The sequence below is a fragment of the Telopea speciosissima genome, unplaced genomic scaffold (genome assembly GCF_018873765.1).
Source record: "Telopea speciosissima isolate NSW1024214 ecotype Mountain lineage unplaced genomic scaffold, Tspe_v1 Tspe_v1.0734, whole genome shotgun sequence".
Lineage (NCBI taxonomy): Eukaryota > Viridiplantae > Streptophyta > Magnoliopsida > Proteales > Proteaceae > Telopea > Telopea speciosissima.
This window is the reverse complement of record NW_025318070.1, coordinates 188-15,973: the sequence shown is the minus strand read 5'-3', so window position 1 is coordinate 15,973 and position 15,786 is coordinate 188. Positions and strand designations below refer to the sequence as shown.

Sequence of the window (15,786 nt, the reverse complement as noted above, 5' to 3'; positions counted from 1 at the left end):
TATCAAATAACACCACAGATGACGGATATCTGGTTTTGCAAGCTTTAGCAGATTAAATGGATCCTTTGGTTAATTATTTTTCTTAATTTTTCAGATTTAATGAATGAAATTGGTCTCTGAGAGTCTGATCATACTCTTCAATAGCCATCATTAGCGGCAAATTGGTATACACAAGTTCGTCGGTCCTCTATCTGCTTTCAGGGTAATTGGTCTCCGGAGTACAAAAAAAACGAAGCCTCTCAATGACGATTGGGTCGGCAGATGGTTGCTCCACGGGATGCGTCTTGCTCTCCCCATAAGACCCCAAAAGAAAAAAGAAAAAAACTACCTTTCTGGCGACTACCATGGCCAGTGCCCAAACACTGGGGACCAATACAGGATTTTCTGTATAGAGGAATTCGAGGAAACATAACAAACGAACCTGCAAAGAATCACAACTCTTGGGCTTTCGACATGTTAGAAAGCCTACTAGGTCTAGGATGGAACGCCGCTCTTCTCCTCTGACGATGAGAAGAAGGTCAGATCAAAGCCGCCAAGGCCCTCTTAACCCATTCTCCTTCAACGGTCCCGATCCGAACCAGCGAATTAGTCATTGCCGATCTCCGAGCGTTCAATCGATTAGACGGATACGATCCAGAATGATGATGGTGATGGCTGTTGAATCCAAACGAACCAAGATGCGTAGTTGGCGAACACATACACGTTCTCCTCGGACACAACGGGGAGGACATAGGATTACTATGCTTCTTCACGACCTGGTCACGAGTAGAAGCCGCAATCGACCTGCTTGGAGAAATAGACCGATCGATAGAAAATCGAACAGATGGCGAAGAGGAAACGGATCCAGACCCATAGAGGCTAACACGAGTTGGAGAAGCTGATCTATGGAAGAAACCAATAGATCCAGAGGAAAAACTCGAACTAGAATACGCGAAACCAGTCAACAACGAAGATGTCGTCGACGAGGAATAAAATCTCCCAGAAGGTGAGACCGATCTCTAAAACCCGTGTGATTTGGTTCTAGAAGAAGAAATCGTCATTTCAATTTGAAAATAAAAAAACTGAAAGAAGATCAAATCGGAAGAAAAAGAAGTTGAGGGTTGATGGATTTTGGGGAAGATGGATTTTGGGGAAGATGAGGGTATTTTGGTAATTACGTCCTAACAAGGGCATTTTGGTAATTAGATTGGGTTAGGTTCTTAAGAACAAATAGTGAGGGTAAAAGGGTCTTATCAAATTAGGTTAGGGCAAAAAGGTCTTTTCATATTATGAACAATAGATCAGGGCAATTAGGTCTTTTCAAATTTATAAACATAGAAGAAAGAGTAAAATGGTCAAGTGTTTAGCACTTAACGGCTAAACTTAACGGTTTGGACTTATCTGGAATTAGGGGGGTAAAGTAGGGGTTGTAAGTGGAATTTGCAGGGGTGGTACGTGGACTTTTCAGAACCTTAGGGGGTACGAGGAATATTGGGTGCATTATAGGGGGGTACGTGTACTTTACCCGAATTGGAATCATGCCAGGAATTAATTTTAAAGAGGATAATCCTAGAATTTAAAGGAGGGGAGTAATCAGAAACAAACTTAACAATAGAGAGGCTTACTTGCAATTGGCATAAGACAAGACTTTAATAGCTCTTCTTCAACCTTATGTTATAACCACCCAGCAGTGAACTAAGGTAACGAAAAAACTGGACTGCTCAAAATAGGCCAGATTGGGTAGAAACTATATGGATAGAATCAACATGCCCTAGTGAACAGTTTCCATCCAGAAAACATAAAAATAACAGGGCTTAAGATGCTATGATGGAAAAGTTGCAGAAACTTAGGAAAACGGATCAGGTTGTAGGAACAGCTTATAAACTGGTGAAGAAACTGATAAGTAATAACAGAACTTAAAATGGAATGATGGAAACAGCTTAAATACCAAATTTCAGGGCTAATTAACAAGAAATAATGAATTTATGAGCAAAAATAGAGGTCTGAAATTAGTTCCAAAAACATGGTACCACCTATAGCAGCCAAAGAAGAGATGAAAGGTAAGAGAGAAGAAGAATATGGGAGGAAGAGTATGGAGAGAACACACCAGGAAGAGTAGTCGAGACAAAACGAAGAAGAATATCATGGCAGCAGCCCACAACAGCGTAAAATCCCAAAAGAAACTTTATTCATTCCAATCTGTCTCATCATTGGGTATATGCAAGTATATAAAGAAAATACAGTCTCCTAACTAGACTCTAAAACTGAAAATAAGTTTGAATGCAACTAAAACTCTATCTCCTGCTTGCTACTAACAATCCAACAAGATAATGATAAAAACAAAACAAATTACAGATCACTAATTATCCTTACGCCTAACTGCATCAGTTAACTAGGGATCAGATTGGTAATGACGCAGACCAATCCGATCCGCATTTCCAATCCCCAAAATCCAAATCCTTGGCTAGAAAAAACACTGTGATTGATAATGCTATAAATGATTCTACCAACTGGTTTAGTCCCATGTCAAACAGAAATCATTCGAGTCTCAAACGTTGCACCATTTTATTGTGTATGCATAATACAGGAACTCACCTCTATCATCAAATAAGGATATTAGGATTGCCAGGCACACACATATACTAATGTCTTCCCCTGCAAACGAAAGACACAAGATATAATGAACATTAGCAAACCTTTTGGCAAATTGACACCAATTTATCATATGCACAGTAATCATAGCAACAGTGAGAACATGTTTCCTTACCATTACAACAGCAAACCAGAAGTGTCCTTCCTTTGCTTAAGTTTAACTTTGCGAATTTAAGTGCAGAAGGAAGATTTCTCAGCAAGGAAAACCGATCAAATTTCGATCCCTGTCCAATAACAGCCAAAGAAAGTAAAATTACATTTAAATAAGCCATATGGAAGTACAAAACAATCAAATCCCCATTTAGTACTTATTATACGCACCACAACGGGTAGATGTAAATACGTATCTGCATTTAGACTCAGAGGGAGCAGCTCAATATCACAGTTCAATATGCAATCGACATTGGAAACACTAGCAGCTGCATCAGAGAATGAAAGGAGGATAAGCCAAATGGATAAAGAGAGAGATACTACTAAAAGGTTCAAAATTTATAGCAACATTTCAAATACTGAACAGGTGAAATAAGTAATCAAACAAATCAAAAGTTACAAAAAATAAACAACTTGACCCACACTGACAGGAAACTAATGAAATTTCTAGGAATCTGCAGAGTGGCATACCAAATTGAGTAGCAGCAACTGCAAGATTAGTTGAACCCAGCCAATAAATAGAAGACTCCTCACTGGAACTTACATCAATTTGATAATTTGAAATCCCAGAGTTCACTGATGAATCTTCGTCAGAGATATGACCATTACTTGTTTGCAACTTCTGAGACTTGATTGTGACCTGAGGAGCAATCTCTCCCCTTTGAGCACGATAAACTCGGTCATGTTCAACAATATCAGCCACTTTTTGATTACACAAATCAGGCCCTGAGTTTAGGAGATCATACACATGCTTCCAGAAAAGGTTAGATGATAAACCTCTGGCCCAGCTTTCTTCATCATCCCCTGCTCCTGGTATATACTGCCAACTGTATTCTGAGGTATTTCTCTGCTGAATGATGCCATTTGACGAGGATGCTGAGACGAGGATGATGGGCGTGAAACCCCAGGAATCACAATCAGGAACTTCATTTAGCCAGATGACAGTTTTTTGCGAAATCCATAGAGGGCGTAAGGGCTTTCTCAACAATGATGCAAGAGAACCAATATCAGCACCACTAGCTTCCAACTGCCTGGTCCAGTCCTCTAGGCGATCCTCAATAGCTGCTTTCTCAGTTCCAGAGACCCAAAGGGGAAGATGCAAAGAGCAATCCCAATCACAAGGAACATGTTCTGTACTGCCAGTCTCACAAACTCTTGACTGTTAAACAAAAGGTTGCCAGACACGGAGATAAGTGAATAAAATAAAACATTTTCATGAACCTAAGCAAAGTTGCACTGCAAAATATTAACAAGGTGATGCAAATTCAGCACTGACATGGGCTTGTTTTGTTAGGAATAGGACCAAATTTTCCTCCACCCACGGTGGATGGGATTCCATTCACCACGGGTGTCGGATGGGGGGGGGGAAAGAGCATCGCAAGGGTGTTTTGGGAAAATACTAAAACCCTATAGGGTTTGTGAACCCTAGGATGGTGGGTGAACTGTCCTCTATGGCTGGAGAAAAACTGTCCTTTGGAAAAAGTCTACGGTTGGGTTCCATGCATGTTGAGCCTTTGGTCCATTGGGTTTTTAATGTACTAGGCCACTTCAATGGGCCTAAAACATGGGTAGTAAGATTGCATAAGGGATTTCATTTATTAGGACTTAGTTTCTTATACTTACTTTATGTATAAGTTGTTTTGGCTTATTTCAATGGCAAAAGTTTTCACAGTGAGAGGGTCTCTCAGAAAGAGTTGGAAAAGTCATAAATCTCCACCCATTAATTAATGCCTTGAAACTCCCACCCTCTCACATACACGGTTTACACGACCGTGTATGAAAACTTTTCCCTATTTCAATTGAACAGATTCTAGGAATTGTTATGTGTTTTAGTTGGGCTGGATTAGGATTCTACAAGTTCAGTCCTATTTTGAATCTCTTTCCTTTATTATTTCACTTTCACAGTCAATTTAGGTTATCTTATTAGTTAAGGATTGGATAAAGCCTTTCATTTTTAGTGCTCGAGTCTAATTTTGAGTCTTCTATATAAGTTTTAAAGGGAGACCAGCATTGTACACGAATTTGATAAATTGAAATTGTTGCTTTTATTGCTCTTCTTCTCCGTTAAAGATCTCTTGTTTTCTATTAAGAAACCTCTTGTGTGTGATCAAGGAAAGGGATTGGTGTTTGATCCAATTGACACATTACAGTGAGAAGCCTGGGTGGATCATTCTATTGTTTGTGTTCTCGTGCTGCTGATGTTCTACTGGTTGTGTTGATTATTCTTCTATATTCTTTTGCTATTAACAAGTTAATCTGAAAATTCCTGCAACTAGAATCCTTGTTTCCAGAAGATTACATGCTGCATGCGTTTTGAGATTAAGCAACCAGCCGTTAGAACGTCTTAAGATTTTAACCACATGTTCATGAACCCTAATGGTAAACTTGATTTGAATTTCAGCAAATTCTGAGTTGCTGATTTCGAATTATTAGAATTTTCCTATTCTGCCCCTATCCCATTCTAGTTGCTGTTTTAAGCATCATCGAGCTACTGTTTTCATGGTCTACATGTTATTTGTTTCTGAACCAATATAAAGAATCGAGTATCAAGTTCAGACCTAATTTCTGAGTTCAGTTTTGACTTTTGAAATTACTGTTTTACCCCTATCAGTTGCTGCTTGTTTTCCTTCATCGATATACTGATTTCAAATCTGTTTTATTCATTACTTCATGTCAGATTTCAGTGTGAATTGATTCTTCTGTTTTCCTATTCTTGTTTGTTGATTATTGCCTAAATACCCTTCTCCTAGATCTGCTAGGATTGCCCCTTAATCTGAATTATTCTTTAATTAAAAGGTCTTGTTTGGCTACTATTTTGAGTCTTTGAAATTCAATACTATAGTACAAGGGAACGGTGTAAATGCGAACAGTATAAGTTTTGGCCAACCAGTGATGCACACTGCATAAAGCCCCCGGGCAAAATTACAAATATTCTATTACAAGGAAAGGAAATTAAAGCAACTCAAAAAGAAAAGCTCAACAATTTTTATAGTAAAGCATTGTCAAAAAAACTTCTAGCACAAGCTTTCCCAATTTTTCAAGAGAACTTTGTTCATTATCAAATCTACCACACATATTCAGAGGGAAAAAATAATAACTTAAACTACCACAAAATTCTCTGAGATGTGTTAGGTCAAGTATGTGAAATGCAATAGTTATGTTTAGGTAGTTCAGTCGTCTAAACACCTAGTCAAGCAGACAGTGATGACTGTTTTCTCTCTACAAATTTCAAGTTGTGCAATTGTAATTAGTTAGGTTGTTAGCAGTTCAGGGGTGCTACGTACGTACGCTGGTTACCTATCTTGATGAAGAAGAGAACTAAGATTGAAGAAGAGAAAATGAGAATTTAACGGGTACTGTAGGCTCTATTGAGGAAGCCTTGCCTCAATCTCGTTAGAGATGTTTGTGGGTAGATAATCAGGTGCATCTCCATTCAATTTCAAATAATAAATAGACTAATACACCACCACATACGGTTACTCCACTGCTCACAACTTCCCCACCCCACTTCCTACTAACTTCCCTCATTCCCATAACTATCTCCACTCACAATATACTCCTACCTATAAAGATAATGCTGCTACGTGCATGTGATAACAACCACTCATGGAAATTACTAAATACCCTACACTCCCTACTACCATATGATAATAACTATACCATACCCACATGAATAAACAACCTACGTATAACTACCATGCATATAACAATTCCCTCCCTCTTAATTTCAGGTCTTGTCCTCAAGACCGAGTTCTTCGGTGTCTTTCCACGTGGCGTCCTCTTCGTAACAGCCTTCAATCAAGAATAATTTCTTGCATCGATATCCAGGCACGAACCGTTCATTACAATTATAACAAAGTCCCTTAGCCCGTCTTTCTTGTATCTCAGTTGACGTGAGTCGACGAACGGGAAGAGGTTCGATGTCAGGTGGAATGCTCTTTCTCTCAAGTGACTGGTCACGGGCCTCGTACAATCGAGCCAATCCAATAGCTGCAGATAGGGTAGTTGGTGTACCGGCCAATACATCTGCTCTAATATGTTCCTTCAACCCACTCATGAAGAGGCTGACTTGCCGGCTTGGAGGGAGTCGTCCGACCTTGGACAACAGCTTCTCAAACTTAGATTGGTAATCGCGAACAGAACCAACCTGTTGTAATTTCGCCAATTCTCCAAAGAAGTCCTGGAATGGGGTTGGACCAAATCTGCAGTGAAAACCGTCACAAAATTCTTGCCAACATATCATCCCTTCATCCTGCTTGAAGATTTGGTACCATAGTTGTGCGTCCCCTTCCAAATGAAAGGATGCCAATGACACTTTTTCTTCTTCAGTAGTCTGATGAAATTCAAAGAACTGTTCTGCCCTACACGTCCAACTGGTCGTGTCTTCATTCCCGTTGTATCGAGGGAAATCCAATTTGACCAACTTAGGCATAAATGATTGGTGTGTGTTGGTTGAGAGTGGAATCGTTTGTTGAGGTGGTCGGTCATTAGAAGGAGGGATAGGAGCTCTTGAGCTCTCTCCTAGCGCGTTTAAAGAAGGAGCTTGAAAAGCAGTGAACCTTTCGAAAAGTTCTTCCAGTCGATTAAGAACTTTTTGTTGCCCTTCATGAAGAGTGCTTACCTCCTCTTCCAGCTTCTCCACCCGCCCATCCATATTCCGGCTTTGATACCAAGCTGGTACGTACGTACGCTGGTTACCTATCTTGATGAAGAAGAGAACTAAGATTGAAGAAGAGAAAATGAGAATTTAACGGGTACTGTAGGCTCTATTGAGGAAGCCTTGCCTCAATCTCGTTAGAGATGTTTGTGGGTAGATAATCAGGTGCTTCTCCATTCAATTTCAAATAATAAATAGACTAATACACCACCACATACGGTTACTCCACTTCTCACAACTTCCCCACCCCACTTCCTACTAACTTCCCTCATTCCCATAACTATCTCCACTCACAATATACTCCTACCTATAAAGATAATGCTGCTACGTGCATGTGATAACAACCACTCATGGAAATTACTAAATACCCTACACTCCCTACTACCATATGATAATAACTATACCATACCCACATGAATAAACAACCTACGTATAACTACCATGCATATAACAAGGGGGCAGTACCATTCAGATGCTCATGTTTTCCAAACATACAAAAAGCAACCCATAATGCTCCTCTTCTTATTATTCACTAGGATTATTATCAACCAGTGACAAAGAATGCAAAATAGATGTTTTAGAATATTTCAACAATGACCACGAAATGCAATTTGATCTGAGGGGCCATATTGATGTTGTACAATCATAAACTGGACAACCATGCACAACAGCATACTTGTAAATAATAGGATTTCTGAAGTTCGCATTATTATTGCAGCTAAACAGCATCATACAGAAATATTGATGGTGCACATAATATATTATCACAAATGCATGATCTCAAGAACATTCTTGATACTTACCGTCGTCTCCAACCTCTGAGCATTTTCATCTTTTCCCTGTGTTTCCCTTATATAGTTGGCTATAGCTCGATTCAAGACACAAATCCATATGGGTATAGTCTTTGCCATACTGTCTGGAAACCGTTTACCTTTGCGAGTAGAATCAACTATAATGCATCCTCCCCTCTGTCCTACCCATCAAAAACAAGTGGCAACTCGCTCAATTCTCAATCTCATATATCATCAGCGAAAGAAATCAGTAAGAAATTAAAAAGCATGTAATAATTGAAAACAACAATAGGGAACAAACCATACAGGTTCTAGTCGAGCATAATTATTTTTCCAACTTAAATTTTTCTTTTTTTTAAAAAAAAAGTAATGAAAAATTCGTACTCCATGAAAGCAAAGTTTTGAACATTGTACGGAAATAAGAGCGTGGGAGACAAGGAGGGGAAATTAATAGTACCAGCTAGGCGAACGACATGGAGATTGAGGCGAGAAGTGTTGAAGGACCAGTTATTACAGTGTCCGTCGGTGGATTTGAAATAACAAGTGGATTCGAATTGAGGAGAGTACCAGAGACCGCACCGAAGGTTGGCTAGGACAGGAAGGTCAGGCCAGAGCTGTTTGATCTCTCCGACGAAGATTGAATCCTCGTAAATAGATCGGAGAGCGTTGAAGAGAGAGTTTTCTTTCCTTTTTATACATCTCGAAGCTTTATAGATGCTTAACTTTTCGTCCCCTGCCATGGCTACAGCAGCTTCAGCTTGCAGGTTTTAGTCCCAGACTCCGAGTGTACATGTAACCCTCAAAGCTAGTCTAGGATTTTTATCCTTCGGAGCCCGGAGGGACCCTCGCAAGCGTAAAACAACAAATTAATAATAGGTTTACTTCAAAGTCGCCCATTTAAACATTTGCTTGATTAAAGCCGCATACCTAGCGTGCGACTTTTGGAACCCTCAAGCAACAAGTTGCAATAGCGCAACGGTATGGTTCACGGATTAAAATCTTCTGCAGTGCGGGTATCTTACGATGCACTATAGTGTGTGGGCCTGAGAGCTCGACACTTGGAAGAAGTTTCATCCAACAATGCAAGCTCGTGCAAGGTACTTTTTTTTTCTTCTTTTATCTTCTTGAGCTCGGCACCATTGGATGTCACAACTTCCACGTGTCGAGCTCTCATGCCTGCACTTTAGTGCACCGCAAGATTAGGTCACTACAGAGGATTTTTTTTCAAGGCTCGTCCACTAGATTCAAGTCATTTTCAACATTTTACTTCAGTTTGTAAAATTTTTACATTTTTTAGGTGGAAGTAGAAACAACAACCCACCCCACCCCCACCCCCACCCCCACCCCCAAAAAAAATACCCACCCCCACGTGAAAGTAAGATTCAATCCCAAAAAAACATTGTAGTGACAAGCCATTGCCTTTACTAACTGCACAAGCTGGCACCATCAAATTTACATTATATTATTTGGTTAAAATATTTCATCATATTTACATTTACATTATTCAACCAAAACATCTTTATTCCATAAATTTGGTTAACAAATTGGGCTTCAAGAATTTTAGATGGAGACAAAGCTCCCAGACATTGATTTTGCCACATGACATTTGAAGTGAATTTAGACTATTGGATGGAAAGAGGAAACCATGAATTGACCACCATGTCTAATTTTTCCTTGCAGTTTCAAAGGTCCAAAAAGTTCAAAGCTATGTAGGTTTCAACCTTTATTTCCTTATTTTGCATTGACGGATGGCAGTCTCTTACCTGTCACCAAAATACCCCATCTTACATTCAACATAGCATAAAAATGCTATGGGCACTGAGATGGAATTTAGACCTACTGTAACCACATCCACTCTCTCAAGGTTTTTTTTTTTTTAACTCAAACTTACTTCTTCCTCATTTTCAGCATATACTCTTCCCTGAAATTTTATGCCGCACAGGATCCTGTAGTGTTGAGGTATCAATTATCTTTCTCGCTGAAGCTTATGCATGATATCCTCCCTTTTAGGAACAAATTACAGCTGAAGATGGCCTGAAGAACATTGATCAACATCATAGGATTTACAAGCAGTACAAGTGTAGAACTAACTTGTCAATCACTAAGCCCAGCAATTTCCAAAATAGCTTCGTTTACAGATAAAAATTCTGACATTATGCCCATTATAGCTGTTATAAACCTTTGGCTGATGAACTTGTATTCCCACTAGAGACTTCTTCAAGCATATCAAGAAATCCTTTTCGCTTTGTTTCTTGGCAAATGGATACATCAAAATGTCGTTGACTTGAAGATGCTGCTTCAAATTTTGTCCACAATTCCCTCTTCAGAGTGTTCTCACCCTGACGCTTACCAGTTTGTAATGTGCTATCTGATTCCCACACAGGGGTGCTTTCCAGAAGTCCAATGTTTGTGCATTTAAGTCCTGTGAGAAGTCAGTCAGACGTGCAAATCAGGAAAAAGAACTTTCATCTATTTGGTGCAAAGCTTGTAGGATATCATGAAATGGGAAACAGAAGTACAAACTGAAGTACCTTGATAACCTGATCTTTTGGTTAGCTGATGCTCCCATTGCATATCTTGGTCTTTTGCAGAGATGTGATGTTTATTCTCTCCAAACACACTCTTGGACAGGTCCCCTTTAGTAGCTGGGTTGATTGACAGCCTCTTATCTGGTGGCTCCATCAATACACATGTTTTGGGAGGTGATATAAACCAGGCTGGGGATGCTTCTACTTGCCTTCCAATTTCCTGCTTATGAGTCAGCTTTGTCCCAAACAGCTCTGGATACTTCAATGCCAAACTTTGAGTAATTTCACCGCTTGATGATTCAGAAGTACCATCTTCATTTCCAAAAACAAATGGAGTCAACTCACGGATGGCATGATTCTCTGGGTGAGATGACTCAGATATTGGTTCTAGCACCACACAAGACTTGGGAGGTGACACTTTCAAACATGGGGTCATAAGAAAAACAGATCGTTCTCTGTATGAAAACCTTGGTGGAGAAAGAAAACCAGAAACAGGTGTATTTTCTGTTTGAGCAAAAGTAGAATTGGAAACTTCATTTGGCTTTGGCTTCAACTCAACTCCTTCTATCAAGTCATCATTAGTATCTCCAAAAGTAAATAATGATGATGGTAACGTGAGATTAGCATCAGGAAGGGCATCTGCATCAACATTTCTTTTATGTGCCAATTTAGATGAGCATCGATTTTTGGAAGGATGTGCTTTAGATCTCGGCAATGGTGTGAGCAAAAACAGTTGCCTGCTGTTTTCAATGGTACAGTCAGCACGCCAAGAAACAAGAGGTGAAGGAGAGACATGGGAGTCAAGATCAGTTTGTTTTCTACTGCAGATAATATTGCTCAATTCTGCATTTACAGTTGGAGAAGCTTCACATGATTGTCCCAACTGATTGTCAAACTCCACTGACAGACTGGAGAGAACCTTCTCGAATTGTGGAATCCATAACTAGAGAAAAAAACAAGTAATGAATTTTAATTGTACCATAAACATATTTGACTACAACATACTTGAACAAAATTACTAGTTTGTGAACCTCTATAGATGAATACATATCAGATAAGACATTGGTGAAAGATTCAATTTCTTTCCTCCCCTTCTTGCTTGCAACTTTACATTTGAATGCCTGCACAACCAGTGGATCAAGCTGCAAAAAAAAAACAGGATTCATGATCAAATTGTTAAACTTCATCCAGACAAGATTTTACTATCATTATATTCTACCAAGTATTAGGATGTTGACCTGAGGGTGGACCTCAGCGCAACGGTAAGGTTGCTCCAATGTGACGTAGTGGTCGTGGGTTTGAGTCGGGAAACAGACTCTCCATAAAGTGGGGGTAAGGCTGCATACATTATGACCCTCCCCAAACACCGCAGTGGTGGGAGCCTCGTGCACTAGGTACAATCCTTTATTAGGGTGTTGATCTCTTGGGTAGGATATGAAGAGGGCAATCAGAAACCAATCTTTCAAAATATATTCGGGACAATCCAAGCATACAAAGAAGCTAAAAATCAAGTATGATGATCCATGATCAACTTGTTCATTTCATCCAAACACAATTTACTGTCTTACATACTAAAGATTTTAAGGAGTGACATAAAAAATAGGACATGAATTGGTAATGTAAAATCAAATTTTATTTTGGTTTTGAATTGGAGAGTTGAATTTGGAACATAGTTGTCAAGGCGTCGCCTAGGTGACCCCTTGGCATCCAGGTGCCTTGACAAAATGACAACTAGTGTCACCTTGGTCGCCTAGGCAGGTGCTTTGGTCGCCTTGCATCCAGGTCCCCCTCCCATGCCTTGGCTCACCTACACACTGTGACAATTATGGTCCGGAGTGTTATGTGATCAACGTATTCCTTTAAAACTTAAAGGAAAGTTTTATAGGGCAGTCATATGGCTGGCTATGATGTATGTGCACAATATTGGGTAGTTAAGAACCATCATATAGATAAACTCAGTGTAGCCGAGATGAGGATGTTGAGATGGATGAGTGGCAAAAGTAGGAAGGATAAAGTAAGGAATTATCGCGTTAGAGCTGATTTGGGAGTAGCTACGAGAATTTCGTTTGAGGTGGCATGGCCATGTTCAACGGAGGCCTTTGGATGCTACAATACGGAGGAATGATTTGATTCAGATTGAAGGAACTAAAAGAGCCAGGGGCAGACTTAAAATTGCCCTAGGAGAAATGGCGAGGAAAGACATGCATAGCTTAGGACTTGTATGAAGTATGACCTCGAATAGAACTGATTGGAGGGCAAGGATCCATGTAGCCAACTGCATTTAGTTGGGGTTAAGGCTGAGTTGTTGTTGTTGTTTGATTTACCAATCAACTCAATAATGACATTCATGCAGTTTATAAGGCTTAAGGAACCGCTATCACTCAAGTCAAAGTCTTCACATTAGCGAAATCCATCAATAATTCAAACGGAACGGCTAAAGCTCTCACAAGCCCTAAATTCAATAAACAACCTCAATGTCAATTTATAGGATTCAGAAGGCCTGTCAATACCATGTTTCCACGATCTAAAAACACAAACACAACGATTTAAACACACATATACACAAAATCCCCCCCCAGAAAAATGTACGTCTAGATTTTATAGGACGATCACATAAGCTGCCAGTTTACATGATCAAGAATCTTCCATTGAAAAAGACAAGTTCATATTATGCAAGATGGAGAAAAGGAAAAAAAAGTGGGAGAAACAAAAGCTAATTTGTTCCTAATTTGTAAACGGGACCAAAAGTCTACTCCAAGCAATCGGAATTTGTGAATACGAAAAAAGATACAACTATAGAATTAGGGTGCAGACCTCTTAGGTAGGAATGTAGGATATGAATAGGGCAATGAAACTGATCTTGTTCTCACCAAAATATATTTGGGACCATCCAAGCTTATAGAGAACCTAAAAATCAAAGTATAATTATCGATGATCAACTTGTTCCTTTCATCCAAACAATTTATTGTCTTACATACTAAAGTTTTTAAGGAGCAACATCAAGAAATAAGACATGGATAGGGAATGTAGAATCAAATTTTATTTTGTTTTTGATTAGCATTCTCAAAATGAAGTAATAGCAGGTAGGCCAATAGAGAGAATGAATTCAATTCAAAAAATACTGATAAAAAACAACAAAGTAGGGAAAACTCAGCCTTATCCCAACTTAATGGGGTCGGCTACATGGATCCAAACAAACAAAGTAAAGAAAACAGAGTTCTAACCAAAAAGGGGAAGACAAGATGGGAAGAGAGGGATGGGGAAAGAGATGAGAAATGAAAAGGGAGAAAAGACAAATAAAAGATGGGAAATAAATAGAAAAATGAAAAATGAAAGATAGTAAGAGGAAAGAGGCACAGCCCAGCACGTCAGGAGATCAGCTAAATGGTGTCTACGACATGGATGAAAGATGAAAGATATTAAATACTAATACGCAATCATTTCTATATTTTAGTAACATTCTTCTACTGACTCCAGAGTCTAGATGACTCTATTTTTGCCATTTAACTCGTGCTAGCAGTGTTGCAACATGAAAATAATTACATTCATGCGGTTTCTAAAACCCAAGGCACCACAATATCGAAGCCAATCAATAATTCGAATGGCGTTGCTAAAGCTCCCATAGTCCCTAAATTCAAAAACCAACCTCTTGCAATCCCTAATTAAAGATACGTATGGTGTGGCAACTAGTGTAAGAACCGTGGGTGGTCAATGTAGTGAATTCTCAATTATAGTTGGGTTACATCTAGGATCAGCTTTAAGCCCTTATCTGTTTGCGCTTATCATGGATAGGGTAACCAAAGACATCCTAGATTAGGTTCCTTGGTGCACGCTTTTTGTTGATGGCATTGTTTTGTTGATGAGACAAAAGCTGGAATTAACACCAAACTGGAGTAATGGAGATCAGCCTCGGAATCAAAAGGTTTTAAGATAAATAGAACGAAGACGAAGTATATGGTATATGACTTTAGCAATTCTAGGACGGATAATGAGGGGGTGAATGTTGATGAGATGGAGATTCCATAGAGTGGCCATTTTAGGTATCTATGATCAATTATCAGTAAGGAGGGTGATACAGAAGATGATGTCTCACAAAGGATTAATGTAGGATGGAAGAAGTGGGGAGGTGCATCCGGAGTGTTATGTGATTGATGGATTCTTTTAAAGCTTAAAGAAAAATTTTACAGGACAGTCATAAGACCGGCTATAATGTATGGCGCAAAGCGTTGGGCAGTTAAGGAAGAGCCATATAGATAAGCTTAAGTGTAGCGGAGATGAGGATGTTGAAATGGATGAGTAGCAAAACCAGGAAGGATAAAATAAGGAACGACCATATTAGAGCTGATTTGGGAGAAGCCCTGATTCAAGATAAGCTACGAGAAAGTTTCTTGAGGTGGCATGGCCATGTTCAACAGAGGCCTTCGAATGCTCCAGTTCGATGGAGTGACTTGATTCAAATTGAAGATAATAAAAGAGTTAGGGGCAAGCCTAAAATGACCCAAGATAGTGGTGAGGAAAGACATGCATAGTTTAGGTCTTGTTTCCAGTATGACATCGAATAGAGCTGATTGGAGGGCATGGATCCGTGTAGCCGACCCCAGTTAGTTCAGATAAGATTGATTTGTAGTTGTTGTTGTTGTTGTGTTCCTTTTCTTTTTACTTTTATTATTAATATTTTGTCTTTGCAAGGATTCTTGTAGCTGACCCCATTTGGTTGGGATAAGGTTGAGTTATTGTTGTTGTTGTTGTTGATCAATCCCACAGTAACGAAAAAAGCAACGGCTATAGAATTAGGGTGCTGACCTCTTAGGTAGGATATGAATGGTGCAATATAATCAGAAACTGATCGTGTGCTCATCCAAATATATTCAGGACAATCCATGCATATAGAGAAGCTTAAAATTAAAGTAAGATGATCCATGATAAATTTATTCATTTCATCCATACACAATTTACTGCCCTACATACTAAAGATTTTAGGGAGCCACATCAAAAATAGGATATGAATAGGGAATGTAGAATCAAAATT

At 39.2% G+C, this 15,786-nt stretch overlaps 2 protein-coding genes and 1 pseudogene across 3 annotated transcripts; all 3 read right to left on the bottom strand.

Annotated features, from left to right (window-relative positions):
• Positions 1–411: 411 nt before the first annotated feature.
• On the bottom strand, positions 412–1,040 carry LOC122648306 (annotated as a pseudogene).
• A 1,394-nt stretch (positions 1,041–2,434) lies between these two features.
• On the bottom strand, positions 2,435–9,055 carry LOC122648303 (uncharacterized protein C3F10.06c). 2 transcript variants are annotated; one of them, XM_043841533.1, is made up of 6 exons: positions 8,687–9,055; positions 8,242–8,411; positions 3,253–3,940; positions 2,953–3,050; positions 2,747–2,855; positions 2,435–2,634 (listed from the first exon to the last, which is right to left on the bottom strand). In XM_043841533.1, exons 1-6 carry the CDS (start codon positions 8,967–8,969, stop codon positions 2,528–2,530), a joined length of 1,455 nt encoding a protein of 484 aa, XP_043697468.1. In that variant the 5' UTR covers positions 8,970–9,055; the 3' UTR covers positions 2,435–2,527. The 2 variants fall into 2 exon arrangements, with proteins under 2 accessions (XP_043697468.1, XP_043697469.1); XM_043841534.1 differs by having other exon boundaries at positions 8,242–8,406; positions 8,687–8,824.
• Positions 9,056–10,273: 1,218 nt separating this feature from the next.
• On the bottom strand, positions 10,274–11,976 carry LOC122648304. The gene is made up of 3 exons (XM_043841536.1): positions 11,789–11,976; positions 10,761–11,700; positions 10,274–10,651 (listed from the first exon to the last, which is right to left on the bottom strand). Exons 1-3 carry the CDS (start codon positions 11,942–11,944, stop codon positions 10,401–10,403), a joined length of 1,347 nt encoding a protein of 448 aa, XP_043697471.1. The 5' UTR covers positions 11,945–11,976; the 3' UTR covers positions 10,274–10,400.
• Positions 11,977–15,786: the final 3,810 nt, after the last annotated feature.

Excerpts from the sequence above, each read along its gene's own strand:
- LOC122648303 (XM_043841533.1), bottom strand. The coding sequence starts at position 8,969 with ATGGCAGGGGACGAAAAGTTAAGCATCTATAAAGCTTCGAGATGTATA. Across the intron at positions 3,051-3,252 it reads AGTTGCTGCTACTCAATTTG|CTGCTAGTGTTTCCAATGTC; the intron begins GTATGCCACTCT and ends TCTCTGATGCAG. Across the intron at positions 2,856-2,952 it reads ATTTACATCTACCCGTTGTG|GGATCGAAATTTGATCGGTT; the intron begins GTGCGTATAATA and ends GTTATTGGACAG.
- LOC122648304 (XM_043841536.1), bottom strand. The coding sequence starts at position 11,944 with ATGAAGTTTAACAATTTGATCATGAATCCTGTTTTTTTTTTGCAGCTT. Across the intron at positions 11,701-11,788 it reads ATATGTATTCATCTATAGAG|TTATGGATTCCACAATTCGA; the intron begins GTTCACAAACTA and ends TTTTTTCTCTAG. Across the intron at positions 10,652-10,760 it reads CAAAAGATCAGGTTATCAAG|GACTTAAATGCACAAACATT; the intron begins GTACTTCAGTTT and ends GACTTCTCACAG.